Source organism: Leptopilina boulardi, unplaced genomic scaffold (genome assembly GCF_019393585.1).
Source record: "Leptopilina boulardi isolate dan_hultmark-lab unplaced genomic scaffold, ZJU_Lbou_2.1 LbouV2_165, whole genome shotgun sequence".
Taxonomy (NCBI): domain Eukaryota; kingdom Metazoa; phylum Arthropoda; class Insecta; order Hymenoptera; family Figitidae; genus Leptopilina; species Leptopilina boulardi.
The window spans coordinates 2,381,932-2,402,843 of record NW_026137713.1 but is presented as its reverse complement, the minus strand read 5'-3'; the positions used below and the strand labels follow the sequence as shown (position 1 = coordinate 2,402,843).

At 28.3% G+C, this 20,912-nt stretch overlaps 2 protein-coding genes across 18 annotated transcripts in view; both read left to right on the top strand.

Annotated features, from left to right (window-relative positions):
- LOC127277340 (disabled homolog 2-interacting protein) overlaps positions 1-15,471 on the top strand; it is a 218,779-nt gene extending 203,308 nt beyond the window's left edge. For 10 of the 14 annotated variants that reach the window (XM_051298401.1, XM_051298402.1, XM_051298400.1 and 7 more), the window contains 9 exons: positions 1,233-1,327; positions 7,245-7,528; positions 7,756-8,042; positions 8,284-8,616; positions 8,721-9,125; positions 9,300-9,466; positions 9,550-11,115; positions 11,489-11,613; positions 13,380-15,471. In XM_051298401.1, coding sequence (XP_051154358.1) covers positions 1,233-1,327; positions 7,245-7,528; positions 7,756-8,042; positions 8,284-8,616; positions 8,721-9,125; positions 9,300-9,466; positions 9,550-11,115; positions 11,489-11,613; positions 13,380-13,650 — 3,533 coding nt within the window. In that variant the 3' untranslated portion in view covers positions 13,651-15,471. Of the gene's footprint in view, positions 1-1,232; positions 1,328-6,373; positions 6,540-7,244; positions 7,529-7,755; positions 8,043-8,283; positions 8,617-8,720; positions 9,126-9,299; positions 9,467-9,549; positions 11,116-11,488; positions 11,614-13,379 lie in introns of those variants that run through there. The other 4 variants (XM_051298394.1, XM_051298398.1, XM_051298399.1 and 1 more) reach the window with 4 other exon arrangements.
- Positions 15,472-16,447: 976 nt separating this feature from the next.
- The window catches only part of LOC127277334 (hormone receptor 4), a 142,923-nt gene continuing 138,458 nt past the window's right edge, over positions 16,448-20,912 (top strand). The window contains exons 1-3 of one of the 4 annotated variants that reach the window (XM_051298379.1): positions 16,448-16,585; positions 17,495-17,642; positions 20,274-20,492. The gene's annotated coding sequence lies outside the window, so the exon portion shown is untranslated. Of the gene's footprint in view, positions 17,643-20,273; positions 20,493-20,912 lie in introns of all 4 variants that reach the window. The other 3 variants (XM_051298377.1, XM_051298376.1, XM_051298375.1) reach the window with 3 other exon arrangements.

The following is a 20,912-nucleotide window of genomic DNA, read 5'->3' as shown; positions in this document are numbered from 1 at the left end:
AATAATTTGTGTGCTGATTTTTTTTTTCTTTCTCTTTTAATTATATCAATGTTCTCGAAAATGGAACGCAGAATTTAATAAACGAATTATTTAAATCTTATTAGAAATTTATAATAACCAAATAAAAATTACAGATTATTTTAGATAGCGAATTTTCTGGGAATACGTGTAAATAATAAAATTTCTTTTGGCATTTTTTCAGAAAAACATGTTTACTCTATTTGGTGAAAGAGAGAATAAGTTTTTGCAAATCAAGTTGAGTGTGTGTAAAACGTGAAAACGTTTTGAACCATTTAGAGAGAAGTCCACATCAGGATTCTCTCTTCTTTTGTCGATTCCTTCTCTCGAGGACCGCATTGTTTCGTCTTTCAGAATAACCCGCATATAGTTGAGGATTTACAATTTATTCCTGCGGTTAAATACACAATATATACAGGCAAAAAACCAGCATTTTAATGCAACGGTTTTATTCTTCATATAAATAATATATTCTTTACACAATATTTTTCTAATATCTCGTATAAATATTATATCTATTACAAAATCACGAGAATATTAAAATAAAAATAGCAAATTTATTATTTTTGTAACAAAAGTTACTAGTAGTTTCAAACACTAGTTGTTACTATTCCAACCGTTGACAAGAAAAAAAATATTTCTTTTACATCTTTTGGAGCACGTGTTGACAAATTTTTTTTTTAAAAGAATTTTTCTTTTTTTGTTAGGACAACAATCATCACTCTTATAACCCCTCGTTTATACAATGAAAATTATCGATCATTTCGTTTTCTCAAAAGTTTATTATTGCATGCGAAAATCTATATAATATGGACTCTTGAATGATCAATGATCTTCTTCTAGAAAATTATTGACTTTTCAAAATGAAAAAAATGAGAAATGGTTCTTTTTTGAAATTATATTTATATACACAAACAGGTTAAATGTATCATATCGTCTTTTCCTTTGGGAAAAGTTTCTCTCCCTTATACAACTATGAAAAGTGTTTTCTCAATATTCTCCATTGGACCCCATACTACTCACCTATACATAGAAAAAAAAAAGATGACACACCTTGAAATTGAAACCGTTTGCAGGATTCATATACAAACTTTTCAGGTTTTTGTATTTATTTTTCTTATTGTTTTTTCTGCCATTTCCTCCTTTTTGCCTTTTTTTAAATATAGTTTTTTTTATATTAAAAAATTCATGACTAATAAAAAATTTTTTTTCAGATACCTCGTATGAAAAGGCTTGCAGAAGAGGAAGTGCACCAGCCACTCCTGTCTTGGGTGCAAGGCCCCTTGATGTCACCCCCAATCGAATTGTCGTAAGTGCCACTTCATTTTTTTTCTTACTCCAAAAAAAGAAAAAAAATATCGATAAAAATTTTCAAGAATTGTTTTCCTCTCCCTAATGATAGACACAAAACACATTGATTTCCTTTTAGTATATTATTATTATCATATACTGATTTTCTGTCAGTTTCATTTTCCCTGAATTTTCAGATTATTCACCCCGTGGAGAAATTAATATTTAAATGTCTATCATTTTAATCTAATATATAGAGTTATTTATAAAATGAGTGACAAAGGATATTAAGATTTCTCCCCCAAAAAAACAATATCTAGAAAATTTTTATTTATATATTTTTAATTTTATTACATTTATTTATATATCCTTATTTATATTATACCTATCAATCAGTTTTATTTCATTTTTTTTTTCTATATAATTTATCAATTTTTCTAAAATTTATTCTTATGTTAATTATTAATCTAAATTTAATAGTGTTGACAAAAAAAAAAATTCTGTCAATTTTGAAAACCAAAATATGACGAATTGAAGTTTTTAAATAATAAAAAAAAATGAAAAAATCTGAGATGAATCCTAAAAGGGCAGACGTTGCGAACAAAAGAGGGATGAGAGAAAGATAATGATCGATGCGAGAGAGAGAGAGAGACTTGAAACGACAAAACTAGTTTCACGTAAATTTAAAAGGAGGGATCCGAACCCTAGAAACTCGACTGATTTTTATAGATTGTCTTATCACGTATATATTTTGCATATAAACGTTTGAGTAAAGACTGAAAAATTACACAATATTTTTCTCAGGTCACCCTTCTTAAAAGGAGTTTTCATTCTCCCCCTTTTTCTCAACCACCCCTCAAAAAAAAATTTATCAGGTTTTTTTTGTCTCTTTCTATATACGTTAAAAATTAAAATTTTTTATAAAATTAAAAAAAATATAAAATAATTAAAATAAATTTACATTAGAATTTAACATTTCTTTTTTCCTTTTTTTAAAAATTTTTCCAAAAAAACTGAAATAATCTACTGATTAACTGTTTCCACTCTCCCCTATATTATTTTGACAAAATAATATTCGGAACGACTTTGAATTGCCCCGTAAAATACAATAATGTACCAAAAGTGTCATAAAAGATATCATTTTGAGAGGCATATATATTTCCCTTGACGATTTTGAAGGTGTGAGGAGAAAATAAGTGTGGACCCTTATAAGAAAATATATTGTGAATCTATAAGAGGGGACTATTTGGCGATTTTTTTTTCTTTTTTAAAAAATAAAATATTGCACTGGTTCTATTATTGGTATAATTTAACCATTGAATTATATCTCTCGTATTAATATAACTTGATAGGTCAATGGACCCGTTGATTCTGACTCTGAAATGAAACAGGGTCGAAGGGCATCTCTCTCGCGCGGGCGATCGGTTAATTACCAGGAATATAGCGAACGACTAATTGATTTAGTCCCGCCAATTTTACATATATGTATATATAGCCAAAGAGAGAAAGAGCTCATCGGTTTCCCGTCACTTTCAAATTAATTAACACTGTAAAGCAGAGAGATAGACACAAATTTTCTTTTTTTTCTTTTTCATTTTTCTGTCAATTGTTTTCAATCATTTATCAATTATAATTAAATTGAATATTAGAAAAATAAATATATAAAATTTATTCATTTACATTAATATAATATGTAAAAAAAAATATAAAATAAAATCATATTTAAGTCAAATAGAAAATCTAATAATTTTTTTTTTTTTTAATAGAACAAAAAAAAGAATGAAACAAAAGAAAAAAAAAGGCAAAGAAAATAAAATTTTTTTGCTGATAATAAATAAATAGAAATGTACATTTTTTTGCGGGTGAAATTCGTTTTTTTTTTTTTAAATTTGAATGGCCGCTATATATTCTCTCTATGAATGGTATATCAAAGGCACCGGAAATGTTACCTGTCATTATATTTCCGTTTTGAACAAAAATCGTCCTTGCATTCCTTTTCTTGACTTTACCGCTTTAGGATTTCTATTTGGTGGTCGAAGCACGAATCCAAATTTTCAACTTCTTCTCACGTTTCATTTCATCTAATATATAACGCGACGTAACTTTTCAAAGATTTTTTTTTTTTTTCTTAAAGAGAGAATCTATTCTTTCAACCGGAAGTTATAGTCTGACAAGTTCTTTTTCTTTTTTTTTTACTATTATTATTTTAGGAATAATAATTCTACGAATAAATAATGTTTAAAAATTAATTAAAGTGGAATTTAAAAAATTCTAGTTATTTTATTTAAAAATTGAAAAATATCTAACTTTTTTGATTATTTGTCCCATTCTTTCTTATATATATGTATATAAGTTATATAATAAGCGCGCGTGACAAATATTGTCAAAAGAATATAATATAAATTGCGGTTAATTCAAGGACCTCGATTTTTCAAAAGATTGAATGGAAGCCAAGAAAATATCGATCGAGTTTCTCAAACTCGACAGTTGCTCTCATTTCTCATTCTTCAAAAGTATTCCTCTAACATATGTATAAGGAAAGGGTATTTTTTTTCTATTCAATTTTTCTATGAGTCGTTTCAAGTCCTTTCCCTTCTTTAAAAACTTACAATTTCTTTTTAAAATCTTTTACTTTTATTTTAACTGTCTGACCAATTTTTTACTTAATGTTAGTTAAAATAAATAATTACATTTAATTAGCAGTAATTCAATTTTTGGAAAAATCGAATAAAAATAAAAAATCAAGATTTGACGGGAATTAAAATTCTTTAGCTCTTAAATTATAAATTTTAGAATTTTAGAATTAAAATAAATTAAATTTTATAAAATCATGAAGTTCATGGTTAGATATTGTGTCTGCGCAAAGTTGCATTGCACGTGTTTCTTGGTGCATAATGCAAGTTCATAACGGGCTTGCTAGTAGACAGTTGTCACAGGGCCTCGATCGAAACCAGTTCGCTCCTTTCTTTTGTTTTTTTCATATTTTTTTTATTCTTATATTCTGGTTACTTGTCTGGAAGAAGCGAGAGAGAGATCCAGGACAAGGAATCCGGATTTGTTCATGTTGTTGTTTTTTAAAGAGATAATTAGAATTCGGAAACTCTCAGGACAACCATTATATGGTTAAAAAAAGGGATAAACATGTGTTTTTCACCACGTCTAATTAAAACTAATTTCATGTTTTAGAAAAATTTTATTTCAATCCATAATTTTTTTTCCACAGAAATTTACTCATTTTATAGTTCTAATAACAAAAAAATTTTTAAAAAAAAGTCTCTTTAATCGGTATCCATATCTAATTTGCATGTTAATTTGCATTTTAATTGAAGTTCCTTTTAATGGAGATTGGAAAAATTTCAAATTCATGGCCATTACATTTTCGTATTCATTGTTTGTTTTTTCCATGATTGATTTTTATTTTGAATCGAAAAACTACACTAACATTTAACATTCGTAATTTACTATTTTAAAAATAGGAATTAATTTAAATTTTATTAACGATTCGGTCAAACAATCGGAACAAAAGTTAATCCAACTGCATATTTTCGAAATTTTTAATAATGTCTATCCAATTCTTTCTTAATTTAATAATAAAAAAAAAAAAAAATTCGGAATAATTTCTAAAAATTAAAAGGAAATAATTTTATTTTTAAATCAAATAGAAATATCCATTTAATTTCATCACTTTCATTGTGAAAATATAATTTTATTTTTCCGGAAAAATACCGGTTATTTTTTTTATTTGGTGAATGAACACAAATCTTTTTGAAAAATGTTACGTTAAAATCTTTTGAGGATAATAATCTGAACACGCGTGTACCCTTGAATAAATACACGTTTTACGTTTTGAGAACCCCTCGAAGACGTTTTTATAATATATATAAGTATATAAATGGGGACCCCGGCAACGTCGTCAGTGGTTGGTCCTTGGAGAAGGGGGGCAACTCTCACCTGAATATTTTGTAAGGGCAGAATTTTTCGGTAGCACAAAAGGTGGCGCGCCCTGAGTTCCCCCCTTCGCAGGATCCCTTGACTTCACTACCCGGATGAGCAGCGGAAACCATCTGCATCAGTCGTCCACGAGATTTTGCCGGGTACACACATATTATATATTTATATATAGTGCGGTTCTTTTTTTTTACTTCAGTTTTAAAATGTAACCGTTTAAACATAATTTTAATATATTTTTTTAAAATTGTTATCAAAGTGTTATTAATTGCAAATTATATTTATAATTAATATAATCAACTGTATATAATTATATATTGTGTTAAATTGATTAAATAGATAAATAAAACTTAGCAAACAATATAAAAAATATAATTAACAATATTAAACAAAATTATAAAAATTTATAAACCGAGAATTGTATTTAAAAAAAAACATTAAAAAATAAATTAAATTTTAAAATAAAATTAAAAAAAAACTTTTTAAATATAACATAAACCAAATTAAATCCATGATAAACCAAATTAAAAAATAACGTTAACCAAATTTTATAGATAATAAATAATATTAATAATAATATTAATCAAATTTTATTTTAAAAAAATATTACAAAAAATAATAATTGTGTATAACAAAAATTTGAAGCAGTTCGGTTGTGATTAATTTGAAAAAAAAAGAATTGATAGAATAATAAATTGTGGAAAAGTGAGGATAATTTTTGTTGACAAAACGGAAAATTGTTTTCGGTTATAAGTTACAGGAAAAAAAAATTTTTTTTTCCATCAGTTCTGCATGACAAAGCAAACACACGTCATGTGTCTTTTGTGAAACGAAAACTTGTGTGCGTGTATGTGTGATATGCAACATAAAAACCGGAAGTGAGGTGTGTCCAACGACTCTTCAGGATTTTTAAACAGTTATTCAAAAAAAAAAATTACCCTTTAAAAAATAATATAGTTGAAGTAATAACTCCACATTTACAGTGAACAAACAGGAATTAAACGATTTTTCTCAATAAGCTTATGGATTTTTTCCCCCTTTGAATTAAAAAGAAAAAAAAATTTTTGGTGAATAAAAGTGATTTTTATTGACAATTAATTTAATTATTTTTTTTAAGAATTTAATAAAAATTAATTTCATGTTAAAATTAATATTGTGCCCGTCAAATTTAATTTGTGCTCTTTTCCCTCTAAATGAGGGGGAAGAGAATGTGTCTAAAGGAAATGGAAGAGGATGAAGATGAAAAAGTCGTTAGCGCTATTCTTAATTATTTTACCACAAGGGTAAATAATTATATTAAATACTTAAATTAAAATTCATATTTTTTAAATTTAATATTTATAATCAAATATTATTTACTTGGTATAGTGAAAATTTTCATAAATGAAAATTTCCTCTAATAGCTTTCATTTTAGAAAGTTGGAATAAATTCCCTGGATTATAAAATTAAAAGAAATTATTCTAATAAACTAAAAATAAAAAAAAATCTAAAGTGAAAACATTGCAAATTAATTCGTATAAATCGTGGTTAAAAAAAAATTGCATTTGTTTAATTTGTAAATTCGAAAATAAACTTGACATTTTTTTCAAGGTCGTGAAAAACTTTTACGCGCTTGACTCCACTTTCACGCTTGCGACTTATGTGCATTAAAAAAAAAAAACGTTATAAACGAAAGTCCCACCAATGCCATTTTGTCGACAAAAAAACCTTTCACTTGCAATATGTAATTGAAAATAATTCTCAAATTCCCGCGCGTTCAGTCGAGTATCATCTTTGCCCTTGGGTAAAAGCGCGAAAAATCCGCGATTCCAAACATAATAAAAATTTACAAAATATTTTGTTATTTGCCAATAATCAATAAACTTTGTAAAATTTCTGATTATTTATTTATTATATTTAATTATTTATTATTTGTTTATTTTTTAATTATTTTTTTTTATTTATATACTTATTAAACAGAAGAATGAAATTTTTTTTCTTTTTGCAGAATTTCTTCTCGAAAAGGTCGTTCCGATCAAATCCATTGAAGAGGACAAAAAGTGTGACAAAATTGGAGAGGCAAAAACAACGTGGTGCTGGACTACGTGGTTGTCGATCGCACGAATCACTTCTATGCGGTCAGGCGGTGACCTCGATGGACCTCGCCGCGGTCACTCCGTTGCATCCAAGTCTTCTTGGACGACCTCATTGTTTCCAGGTCACACCCAGCAATGGTGGACCAAAATATTTCAGCTGCAGGACTGCCCACGAGCGAGATCAGTGGCTTCAAAGGTCAGAAAAAAACATTATTTTCTCAAAATTTTACTCAACATTGAAATCTTAATTTACGATTTAAGAAATAAAATTCGATCAAAAACAAATTTTGTATTATTTTTTATTATTAATATTATTAGCATTTTATTTATTATATTTAAAAAAATTAATTTTTTTATTAAAAAATAGTAATTACTTTTATTTATTTATTTTTATAAATTATTAAATTAAATGTTTGTTTTCAGTTTACGAAAATCGGTACAACCGGATGCTGAGCAAACTCGTCGCACGGATAATTCTTTGCAAATTTGGCTTCTCGAGGCAAAAGGCGTACCGGCAAAAAAACGATATTTCTGTGAAGTTTGTTTAGACAGTACATTGTACGCAAGGACAACTGCAAAATTAAAAGCAGATCTTTGCTTTTGGGGCGAGCACTTTGATTTTCATCACCTGCCATCCGTTAACACCATCCAGGTGAATCTTTACCGTGAAGCCGATAGAAAAAAGAAGAGGGATAAGAACGTGTTGATCGGTAAGGGAAAAAAAATCACGCCCTACCCCCCTCCTTTTATAAAATATGATCCCATAAATTAAATTTCTCAAGTGCAAAGAAACAATTCAATTAGTTGCTTTTCTTTACCTTTTCTTATTTTTCTTTTTCAATTTTCTCTCAATTTAAAAATTTAATTTTTCTTTTCAATTTTTTCATAATTTTCAAATTCATTTTTCTAAATTAAAAATATTTATCATGATTTTTTTTTCTCTCTCTCTAGGATCAGTGAGCATTCCAGTTCACAATGTGACATCTCGATATCTCACGGAAAAATGGTATACAGTCGTCGGCGAGAAGGGGCCACTAAAAGAGCCACCGGCACTTCGTGTCAAATGTCGCTTTCAATCGGTTGACATTTTACCGGTTCAGGTTTACCAAGAATTTCTCGAGTATCTCAAGACTGATTACGCGTCACTTTGCGAAAAATTGGAGCCAGTGATTGGCGTCAAGGCCAAGGAGGACATTGCCACCGCTTTGGTTGCTGTCATGCAACGTGAAAAGAAGGCTCCCCAGTTTCTTGCTGATCTTGTCATGATGGACATTCACAGAATAGGTAAAAGTCAGGAAAAAAAAATTAGTTTTCTAATTGTAAAATTAAAAATCAGAATGTAACAAAATATTAGAATTTAGTCTCATAAACTTTGTGTACTTTTACAGACGACGAGAGGTTAACCTTCAGGGGTAATTCATTGGCGACGAAAGCAATGGAGGCTTATTTAAAATTGACGGGTGATCGTTATCTTCAAGAGACCTTGGGGGCAGTGGTGCGTGGCGCCGTTGAAGGTGGTGATTGCGAAGTGGATCCAATGAAGGTCGCCTCGGTAGCTGCACTTCACAAACAACAGCAAAATCTTCGCGCTGCCGTTGAACTCGCCTGGAATCGAATACTCACAAGTCATGCTCATTTTCCCCTTGAATTACGTGAATGTTTTCGAATATTTCGCGAAAGATTGGCTGAAATGGGTCGCGAGGATATTGCCGATAATCTTATTTCCGCTTCAATTTTCCTACGATTCCTCTGTCCCGCTATTCTCAGTCCGTCTCTCTTCAATATTACTCACGGTGAGTTTTAAAACCATTCTTCTTTTTCTCATCAAATATATATAAAAAAAAATACAAAATTTTCGTTCAATATATAATTTTCTTTTTATTATTTTAAAAAGTCGAATCCGAAATTTTTTCGAGACAATAAAAAAGTTTTGAGCAATGAATTTATTTTCTGTCGATTTTTTTCAGAATATCCGAACGAGAAGGCGGCGAGGAATTTAACGCTGGTCGCAAAGACTTTACAAACTCTTGCCAATTTCACGAGATTCCAAGGCAAGGAGAACTTTATGGAATTTATGAACGATCTTCTGGAACGAGAAGCGCCTTCGATGAAAGACTTCCTGCAACTTATCAGCGTGAGTAAAACAAAAAATTGAATTCCGTTTCTAAGATAAAAGAAAAGAAAGTAATTTGCAATTGAAAACAATTTCTTTTACAGAGTCCCTTGTCGAAAGAAACATCAGCGAACAATTCCCTGGAGTTTGACGGCTACATTGACCTTGGCAAACAACTTTCGCTACTTCATGCGCTTCTTCGAGAAAGTGTTGCCGCTACAACATCAACATCGCCCTCATCGCCTCCATCACGATTACCAGAAATTTTAGATAAAATATCATCAGCGTTGGATCAACCTGGACCAAGTCCAATATCAACTCTTCATCGTTATCCAAATCTTCAAAACAACATTTTTCGTTTCAACGATCCAACAATTTCAAATAGCAATTCAAATCTTTCAATTTCGGCCACATCAACGTTGAGCAATCATAGTACATTAAATGGGACAATACGCGACAGTAGCGAAGTATTACAGACAAATACACTCGGTCATAATAATACAAGAAGTCCAAATGTTGTACGTGCCGCAACTCTACCACGTAATGCCTATTTACCAACGAATGGTAAACTGCAATTACAAATCAACACTGATGATTATCCCCTCGAACCACCGGCATTTGTATCCAGATCACCAACACCAATTGTTCGACAACATAGGCCAGTGATAAATAATCGTACCGGCGTTGGCTATCGATTAACAGCAAGTGCAAGTCTTGCTAATGTAAATCACTGCCAACAACATCCAACAAGTCCCACACGATCCGAAAGTCATAGCAATCTCAAGGATTCAAATTATAATATAACAAACGTTCCACACATTAGGCATAATAATATAACAAGGTTACAGAATCTCGACATTCACGATAGAACCGAAGATAATTATAATCATAATTATAATAATATGTCCACAAAATCGACAATAGTAAATCGAAATCATTTTCACAAGGAAGAAAATGCAAATCAAACCCAACAGCAAAATTACAATAATGTTTCTAAAACAACAGTTAATGCAAATCCAAATCTCACACTATCGATTAATCAACCGAATAATAATTATCATAATTCAAAAACAAATGCAACAAATGGAAATCTCGATGATTTGTCTGATTTGTTAAGATACGCGGATGATGAAGTATCAGAATCAAAATCACAAAAAGGATCACAAATCTCAATTTCACAATTGAGTAACGTTGCATCGTCGGGCTATCAAAGTTTCGCTGCCTATAGTCAAAGTTCAAGCCCCGTGGAATTGAGTAGTAATAATGCGAATGCTCATATTATAAGCGCTGCGCCACTTGCTTTTGCAAATCCTGTTTATCATATGGAATCGAGTCATACGCGTTCAGGCCGACGTGGTAGTAGCAGTTCAGAGGAGAGAGAAAGAGGTGTTGGTATTGAGGCTGTTCGTGGTGTTGATCTCAGTCCATCGCCACCACCACAGCAAAATGTAAGGAATGTTATACAGAGAAATGGACAAAATCAATGGCGACAAAATAATACAGGACATCGTACGAATGTTGAACAATCGCAAAATGTTTGTTGTACAAAATTACGACGACGTTTGTCACTTGATTCGACGAGAGATTTATCTGATACCAGCGAGGAAGAGAATTGCGCCACAAGAAGAAGTAAATCACGCAGTCATCGAAGTATCGATCAGGTAGATAAGGTTAGATCCTAACGATAAAAAAAGATGCACATATTCAAATTCTATTTGTCAAAATTTCAATTATGTAAAATTTTTCCAAATAATATTTGAGTTGTGCACCTAATTAGAAATCTAGAATCAAAATTCCTCTGTAAATATATTTTGATTCTTTATTTTTGTTATTAATTTTTATTATTTATTTTCTAATTTTTCTTTTATTTTTTCGACTATTTTCCTCTCGAATTTTTCGGTTAAAATTTTTTTTTCTTCTCGAGCAACAATTATCATTTGTCAATAACAAAACTAAAAAATGACGCGATTAATAACAAAAAAAAACAATCATTTGTTCATAATCTAATTTAATTTTTTGTAACTAACAAAAAATTCATTTCAGTACGAGGTGGAAATTGAAAGGCTACAGAGCAATGTGGATCGTTTGAGAGCGCGATTAGCAGCAACTGATGATACGGAATTAGATGGCATTGGACCGGATACAAAAATGAAGAGCATCATCTCCAGGTATATCATCATCATCATCATGATCATTATTCTCTATCTCTCGCAATTGCGCTAGTTTATTCAAAATAATCTTTTGCCTGAATGTCATCATCAGCCGCGCGGATCAGAATCGTTTCTCTTATGTTTTTTTTCAATCATATGCGGGGTTTTTTTAATTTCTCTTTTCATTCTCTCTCCCCCCGATGATAATATTGTGTGTGTATTATTTTTTTACTTGATCATTTTTGCTCCAATTCTAATAGGACTCGTCATCATCGAGGAGTTTTGAATTCTGCTGTGATAAAATTCCTGATATTCATTTTAGTTTCGTGTGTAGTTGCAAAATCAATGATTTACTTCGAATCAATGATTTTTTTTGGAGGAAGTTTAATTTTGCAATGAATTTTTAAAATATTCAATATTGTAAATCATGTAAAAAAAAATTAAGAATTTAGTAATGAAAATCAATTTAATTGTTTAACTATCACAAAGAAACGATTTTTTTATGAAAACATTTAATCAAGTGAATTTTCTAATTAATAAGGAGAATTAAAGAAAAGTTTTTCGATATTATTTTATATTCAATTTAATAGTTTATTTTTAAGATTAATTATCAATATTGCGTGGAATTGTTAATTATTTTGTACGTTATTTGGAATTTAATTTTTCATGTATAATTTAGCATTTAATTTTTGCATATATACAATTTAGAATATTTAATTAAACAATATTCAAATTTTTATTTTATAAGTTTAATTTTAATTTAAAATTTAATTTTATAATTTAAAATTTTCATTTTCATTTGTAATTTTAATATTAATTTTTAAAATTTTAATTTTGTTTTGTAATTTAATTTTAAGTTAATAATTGTTAATTCTCGATTTTGTAATAATTTGAAACAGAAAATACACGTTGATAATATTTTCAAAAGTATAAATTATTATTTAAATAATAGAAAAATTTTCATTGTGATATTGAAATGGTAGAAATTTCTTTTTATAGTAAATTAGTTTTCTGAAACTATTTTCTCTCTTTCTCTCTATTTTATTTTATTTAATTACTATTTTTTTTCTTTTTTTTTTTTTTTAATAAATCAAAGTCCTAAATCTAATATGTATGTTTAATTGATTGTGTGTTCCTGTGCATTCTTTCCGCTGCTTGATCTGGATTTTGGTGTAAGAGTCAATTATATTTCTAAGCTTTTTTCTACGTACACGACTTTTTAGCCGTTGATTTTTTCAATTTCCACCGTATCGCTTGATTTTCAAAAAAAAGAAAATTAAAAAAAAAGAAGAAACGATCTGGTACTCATCGCTTCTGACAATTGGATTCATCATTCTTTGTCGCTAATTTATTATATATTCACGCTCTCAACACGCTTTTATATACATTTTACTGTTAAGATTTTCGTTACAAATATTCACGAAATTCTACTTATAAACACAAAAAAATAGAAACAAAAATAATTTTGCACAAAATACGCTACAGCTTTATTTTAGTTGCTCTTCATATTCTTCCCCGGCTGTAAAAAAGATGAAGCTAAATTTTGCAACCTTTGAAAAATGGAAATAAAATTTATTTCCCAATTTTTTTTTTTTTTTTTATAAATTTTTTGCTAAATTTTCAGCTTCATTTTGAAAAAAAAATTTCGTTTTCGCTTAAAACCTTTTAAATCAGTTTTTTGCGAAAATTTGCAAAAGTGACAGAGATTTTTCTTTTTTGCAAATTTAAAAAATATATTTTTTGAATAATTAACTAAAAAAAGTATTTTTTTTTCTGGTAATTAGGTTAATCTCTGTGGAGGAGGAACTTCGTCGCGAGCAACAAAAGATGTCGGCGGCATTGTCGTACAAGCAGCGCGTGATCGACGCGCAGGAACAGCAAATAGCTGCCCTGGATGCGGCAAACAATCGCCTTATGTCGTCGAATACAAGACTGTTGTCCGCATTAACATCACTTAAACAACGCTACAATACCAAGGCACAGCCCAATAATGAAGCAGCATCATTACTTCAAAATATTGCCGACATTGGTGAACTCAAAAGTTCTTCTTGTTAAATTTTCATCATTTGAGTTATGAGCACTATAACCAAGCTGATGAAGAAGAGAAAAAAAAGAAGATTTTCTTCAAGATAGAACTCAATTCTTGTAGAATTTTTTTTCCTTACTCGTATATAATTGGAGAACGATATTTTTTCTCTAAGCTTTTTTTTCTTGTAAATTATGTTAAAAACACGTTTGTTAATTAGGTTTATAGAACCTAGAAAATTAGAGAACATATGTTCTTTCGTTCTGGGAATGATTTTAGGAAAAAAGTCTCATTTTTTTTAAAATGATTATTTATTTTAATCAGAAGAATTTTTTTTTTCAAATTCGTTTCGATAACGATTTTTTTTATTTGGAAAATTTGTTTTTAAATTTTTCCGTTTCGAGGGAAAAGGGTTTTTTAAATTTGAGATTGAGACAAACTTGTCGATGTTGGAAATTCATTATTTGTTATCGAATTTCATTTATTTTGTTTTTATTTTCTTTGTACGTCGACATATGATATTTAGAGGCTACCTGTGAATTGTAAACAAGAAATTAAAAAAAAATAGGTAGAAACGATTTTTGTCAATTAGTGTTAAGATACGACTTTTCGAGAATTTTGACCGCCCTTTATAGTGACAATTTTTATCGAGGATCGTTTATCTCGCGAATGAGATGAAAAAACGATTTACAATAAATACAAAAAATTGCCTTTAAATTCTTTTTCAAGTAACATTTTTTTTCTTTATTATAATTTTTTTTTGGTAAATTTTTGATAAAAAAGAAAGGCTTTTTGCAAAGGAATTTAAAAAAAAAATGTCCACCCCAAAAATTTGTATGGAGTCAAAGAAAAATGTTTTGTATATACTTAGCATCATAACGCACAATTATTGTACGACACAATATATTTAAAATAAGCCGTTGAATCTCCGTATATATATAAACTTGTAACTTAATACTCAGAGAATTTTTTTCCATGTATTTAGCGAAGCTCTTTTGTTTTTCAAAGAGAGTTCTAAAGCGAAATTTTAAAGAAAGAAAATTCAGAGCTTCGGGACTAAAAAGAAAATAATTGTCTCGATCAAAGCAAATATACTTTAAATGCGATAAAATATTTATTTCGTAGTTGTTACCAAAGATAAAAAAAGAAAATTCTTTCTGTAAATTTAGTAAAATTTTTTTTTCTTTTGATAAATTTAACAAATTTGTAAAATTTTGGAGTAAATTGTCTATTCGCAATTTACAAAATTATATAATTCTATAAATTTTGTAAAATTGATCAAAAATTTATATTCAATTTTTTCATAAATTCAGCGAATTTGTAGAAAAAAAACAAATTTACACGCAAATTTTGGTAAATTTAGCAAAAAGGTAAAATTTACTAAATTTACTATAATAGAATTGTATAAAGAAAAACACACAAATGTCGTGTAAGATATTTCACACTGCCTGTGTCATTTTTCAAATTTCATTTCCGAATTTTGATAATTTTTAGAAACTTTTTCTCAGGAATTCTTTCATTTGTATTATTTAAGAAAAAACAAAAATTTCTAAGAAGAAATTTTTTTTAACGAAAGAATTCTTGAAATAAAGTTTCTTTCATACATTTATACGCAAAATTTCTCATTGTCATTGCTTATTATCGGGGTGTTTTTTTTACAAAAAAAAAAACACAAATTCTTCAATTTCCGGCAAAAAAAAAGTTTATTTTTTTTGCTGGACACAGTGCGTACCGCATGACAATTATTAATTATATATAGCGTTTCATTGCTGTTTTCTGTTTCTTTAAACTGCAGCAAAATTGTTATAAGTTTTTTTTTTTTTTTTTTTTTTTTTTTTTTTTTTTTTATATAGGATATAAGACGTGAATCTCGCAAGTGTCTGTGAGTGTTTGTGTCGAATAAATGAGGGGACAAAAAGAAATGAAAAACGATGAGTAAATGATTTTTGTAGTGAGTGTAATATTCTCCCCTTTGGAAAAAAGTATTATCTTGACGACTTGTACAATAGGATGTGTTAAAAATTTCCTTGGGAAATTTTTATCGATAGTGTTTTTTTCTGTTACAGATTATTCTTGTATAGTAGAAAATATCCAAGTCCTCCCCCACCCCTTTTTTTGTACTTTTGCCACGCAATAATTCTTCTTTGTATCTGAATTTAAAATCAGATACGAAGTGCGTTATGAGAAAATTAATATATATAAATATATAAATAGTATATATTAACGCCACCAATCATCGGAAGATGTAATCGATTAAGATACAATATTCTATTTAAAAAGATCAATCAATAGTATGTACATTAATAAGTTTCCTATATTCTTTCTCTGTAATAGAAATCTTGTATTTAAGCGTATAGTAATTACTATATAGTTCATCATGAACAAATAAATATAATTACACAAAAACTTTGTTTTTATTTTTAAGTAATTTAAACATATAATCATAAATTGATTTTATTTAAAAAAATATATATTTTATATTCAATTAATTTAATACTATTTATTTGTTTTGAAAACAGATTTTTTAAGAAGAAAGAATATTTTAAACAGAAAAATATTTTTAGTGAAACATTTTTTTTTGCAAAGGTAATTATTCGTTGGATATCTTTTTAAATAGATATCAAATTTATTTATTTATAGTTTATTTTTCGAATTTTAAATCTTAAAAAAATAATTATTTATTTATAGTTATACTCCTTATGTTTTAATTTATAATTAAGATAAATAATAATTGATAAATTTAAATAAATACATTTATGTATTTTGAATTTCGCGGTCAGCTTCGACCGAAGCTCGACATGCGCAATGCATTCTGGTCCAATTTCATTTCACAAGAGTTTGCGTGCAGTGTTGTTTTAAGCTCTGTGATTTTGTGTTATTAATAATTATTTTCGTGTTAATAGTATACAAATTAGTAATTTCAGTGTTTCGTTACCGATTCCGAACAAGATTATCATAAATAAGGTATGAAACAATGTTTCTTTATGTCGCGAAAGTTGATAAAATCGTGGCGTGGAAAAGTGAGGTTAGGTTAATATCACATTTCATTGCCGCCTGTCGCCGGGTTTCAATTCGTCTAAAATCCCGGACTTTTGTTATTTATCGGTAATTTTAAACAAGTTTTTCTTGAGTTTGATCTATTAATTCATCATTGTTTAGAAAAAATTATAATGTAAATAGACAATAATTGCATTTGCACGTTTACAAAATTTTGTCAAAAAAACGTGTTTCATGAAAAAGTGTTCTTGTTAATTAGCTTATTTTTGTTTCGGTTCGTGAATAAGTGTAACATAATTTCCAATTTCGTCTATTTATTGCATTGTATACGAAAAATGATTTTATTTTGGAAATTTTTTCTCGCGCATTTTTTTCAAGGTCAGCGCCCTCAGCGCAATTTTTCCGTTAAATTGTAATCTCAATTTCGAATGTGATCGGTATTAGGCAAAGTTATCAGTAAAAAAGTGTTAATTATTTTTTTTGTGTTCACGTGGAAAATTGTGTATTTAAAATTCATTAGTGTCATCAGTTATTTAACATTTATATTATAGTAAATTAGTTTCTTTAGAAAATTTATTAGCGCCCTTTTTTAAAAGCATCAGCGCCATCTACCAGGAAGTTGTTGAAGTCAGTTGTGAATTAAATTTCTTTATGTTGGTAGCAATGCTTGATTTGAACTGAAATTTCTTTTTTTCCATCGGTGAATGAAAAACGGTTTTTTGAACAAAATTGTTTTTTTTTAGAGTAATTATTTAAACAAATAGAATAAAAAAATTTCTTTAAAGAGAAAATGTTAAATAGCTGTTGACTCTGAAAAAGTGAGATTATAATTTATGTTATTTACCGTATTTATAATTTATTTACATTAATCTGTAGTGACGGAATTAGTGTTGTTAAAAATGTATATTTTTAAATTTAATTATTTTCCTAATTTATCGTAAAAAAAGTGCCAGTGAAGTGTTGTACAATGAAGTTGGTGAAAAACAAAAGAGTTAAAACTACGGGGAGAAAGAGAAAAAAAAAGGTAATTGAATAATTGTACAATTTTTTTTTAGGTTAGAATATTTTTTTATTTTATTTTAATCTTCATTTCTAAAGGCATTGACATTTATTTATGATAATAAATCAGTGGCGTGAGATCGAAATTTTTTGTTTAAATTTTTTTTAATTATAAAATATAACGATAAATTATTATAATAGTTAAAATTAAAGAAAAAAAAAAAAATAGAATTTCAATGGGTTGGTGTAAATATTTTTTGTTTGATTACGAAATCTTTGCATGTATATTTGTCTGGGTTTGAAGAATCATTTGTACAGGCCTGCAATGTAACTGAGATTCTCCACGTGTCATCACTTGGTGCGATTGTATATAAAGTTCATGATGAAAAAAAGCAGGAGTCTCCGACCTTGATCGTAATTTCGCGGTCCTATTACTACTATCACGTGATAATGACATTCTGACCTTGATATCGAAGCTATTACATTTCTTTCCTCTGAGCACTTGCCTGGCAAGCTTCAATTGAACTGTCAGAGACAAAATCATATACATATATACTCCACTTGTTCAATTATCACACTTTTAGACCCAATTATAGCTTCTTTTATCAGTTCTACATTTTTAGAATTTCCCCTGAATTTTACTCTCTCAAATCAAAGAAGTAATTTTTTTTATAAATTTTATTATTATTATGAAATATTTTTTTTACTTGCTACAAATGACTTTATTTAGAAAATTTTATTAAAAATTTTTAACATACAATTAATAATTTAACGAAAATTAAATAAAAGTAAAAATAAACAAAAATCTGAATATAAAATTAGATAATCGTAAATAAATTAGAACATGCGAATTATTCGAGGCCACAAATGATTCTAGTCAAGGGTAAGAATGAATTGTTGGTATATATGCAAGTAGATTTTGTGTAGTAAGACTTAAGAAAGAGAACGCGCGATAAAGTATACGGGGAATGAGTGATAAGCCGAAATAAGATAGCGTCGCAACAGTCAACGATATCTCAAAGTCAATGTCCTATGAAGCACTGGTAGTATTTGAGATATATACATATACAAAAAAAAAACACATACACATATGTGGGGAAAAAAAGTCATTTAAGTCACTGTACTGTTTTATAAGCTTCGATCAAGTGCACGCACTTTCATCTTTCGTATCGGCAAAATTTTACAGCAATTAAATTCGGATAAAATTCTTGAATAGGGACGGTATAATGGTGTTTCTCGTTAATTTTTTATTGTTACAAAGAAAAAAGAATTTAATATCAAAATCTCCAACAAATTATAAACTATAATTTTTAATTGAATATTAATTCTAATTTATAAATAAGTAAATAAAAAATAAAATAAAAATTAAAATGTATAAAATACATATAAATTATTAAAAAGAGAAATGTAAAATTTTTCTATATTATTTTTAGGCGCAAATGATTGCGATAGCATTTTATTGTTATATAGAATAAGCGCGAGATAGTTTACCCGAGTCTTTACGCTGATTCATTATTGATGAGTGTAAAATCGTTTATATAGGAAATTTTTTATTGCAAATTGAGTTATATATGTATATGTGAGGGTTTGTCGTTAAATTGCAAATGTGTATGTATATGGATAAATGGCTTTGTCAAGGTTTCATCAAACATCAATATTGAAATAATAAATTAAGATAAGATAGGGATCTTTAAAAGTTTAGTGTATATGAGACTCAAGTTTGTCTGATTTTCTTTTTACCTTAGCTGATTAACGTTAGTTATCTGATAAAACAATGTACTTTGACAGAAGTGAGAGCGATATTGACATCAATTTTACCGTTATGTATATTTTTATTCTGGTTATACAGTTGTTAAAATTAAATAAGAATTATTATTTCCACTTTTTCATTCAAAATATAGGGAAATATATATAGATTACATGGAAATAATATAAATGAATATATAATTATTACATCTAATATACTTGAATTCATATTTAAAATAGTATCTGTAGAATTTATCTGTGACCTTAAAATATATGGAATATTTTTTCCTGAAAGTCAAATTCCACTAAAGTATTCAAAAATTCTTTCAAATAATTTATATATCTGAATGTAGAAAATTTTAGTACATAAAAGGATTTTTTTTACTTTGGGAAAAATCTCCTATAGTAATGGAAACTTAAGATGAGGCTGAAGTCCGCAATGTTTTTAAAAACGAAAAATTAAAATAGAATTATTTTTTTAAGTCAATTTATCTTTAATTTTGATTTTCACAAACTTTCAAGAAATTAATTGTTTTATATAAAAACCAGCAGCTCCCGAATAACTTTAATTTTAAATAATTAATATTGTTTTAAAAACGTTGCGGACTTCAGCATGATAACTTAAGAAAAAACTTACTAAAATCGATTTTTAATTTGTTTTTTTTAATTTTATTATGAAAATTAAACTGCTTTTGTAAGAAAATTTAAACTTAAAATTTACTAATAATGTCAAAAAAGCATTTCTTAAAAATTGTACAACTTAAAATCAGACTTCTTTTTATTTTAAAATAAGATTTTCTTTTTACAATGTAGAGTGATAAATTTTACTTTAAAAAAATTAAGCATATTAATAGCCTGTGAAAAAAATAAATAATTTTTTTTTTTTTAATTTCTCATTTCATGACCATAGAAGAACCAGGAAATAACAAATCTGACGGAGATAACTTCACGGACTTGAATTTGAAGGACAGGAAGGATGTGGACGAAGAAAAGCGGCCCCTGCACACTACCAATTAAGTAGTGTAACTCTTGACCTCCCGCAGAAGTGCGATTATTATGGAGGGATCTTCTTGAGTGGTCCAAAGAAGAAAGAAGAAGCGACGTGGGATTTGGGATTTTTTATCAAACGGTGAGTCGTGTTTTTTTTTTATTTAACATCTTATTCGTTTAGGAAATAATGTTTTCGATTTAAATTAAATTTTTTAAAACCAATCTTTACTTTGAGATTAGGTTTTAATTATTAAAAATTTGAAATCCGCGTATATGCAGCATCCCTGCACGTTCGATGTCTTTCTCATGTTACAAGGGCACACCAAGATTCCGACCGTGGACCATGGCTTGCCTTCCATAACTTATCGGATAGGTCATTACTGACCCTTTAAATTCCCCTTTCACACCCACCCCCCCCCCCGTCTTATATAGTCCCCCCCCCTTCTCGAAATTCTAATCTCGCTATTTCTCCTCCCTTCCTTTTTGTCAAAATAAGAGAAAGGAGAAGGGAGGTTTATCCTGAGAGTGTAGTGAATCAGGAAGAGGTTTTTGAGGGTAC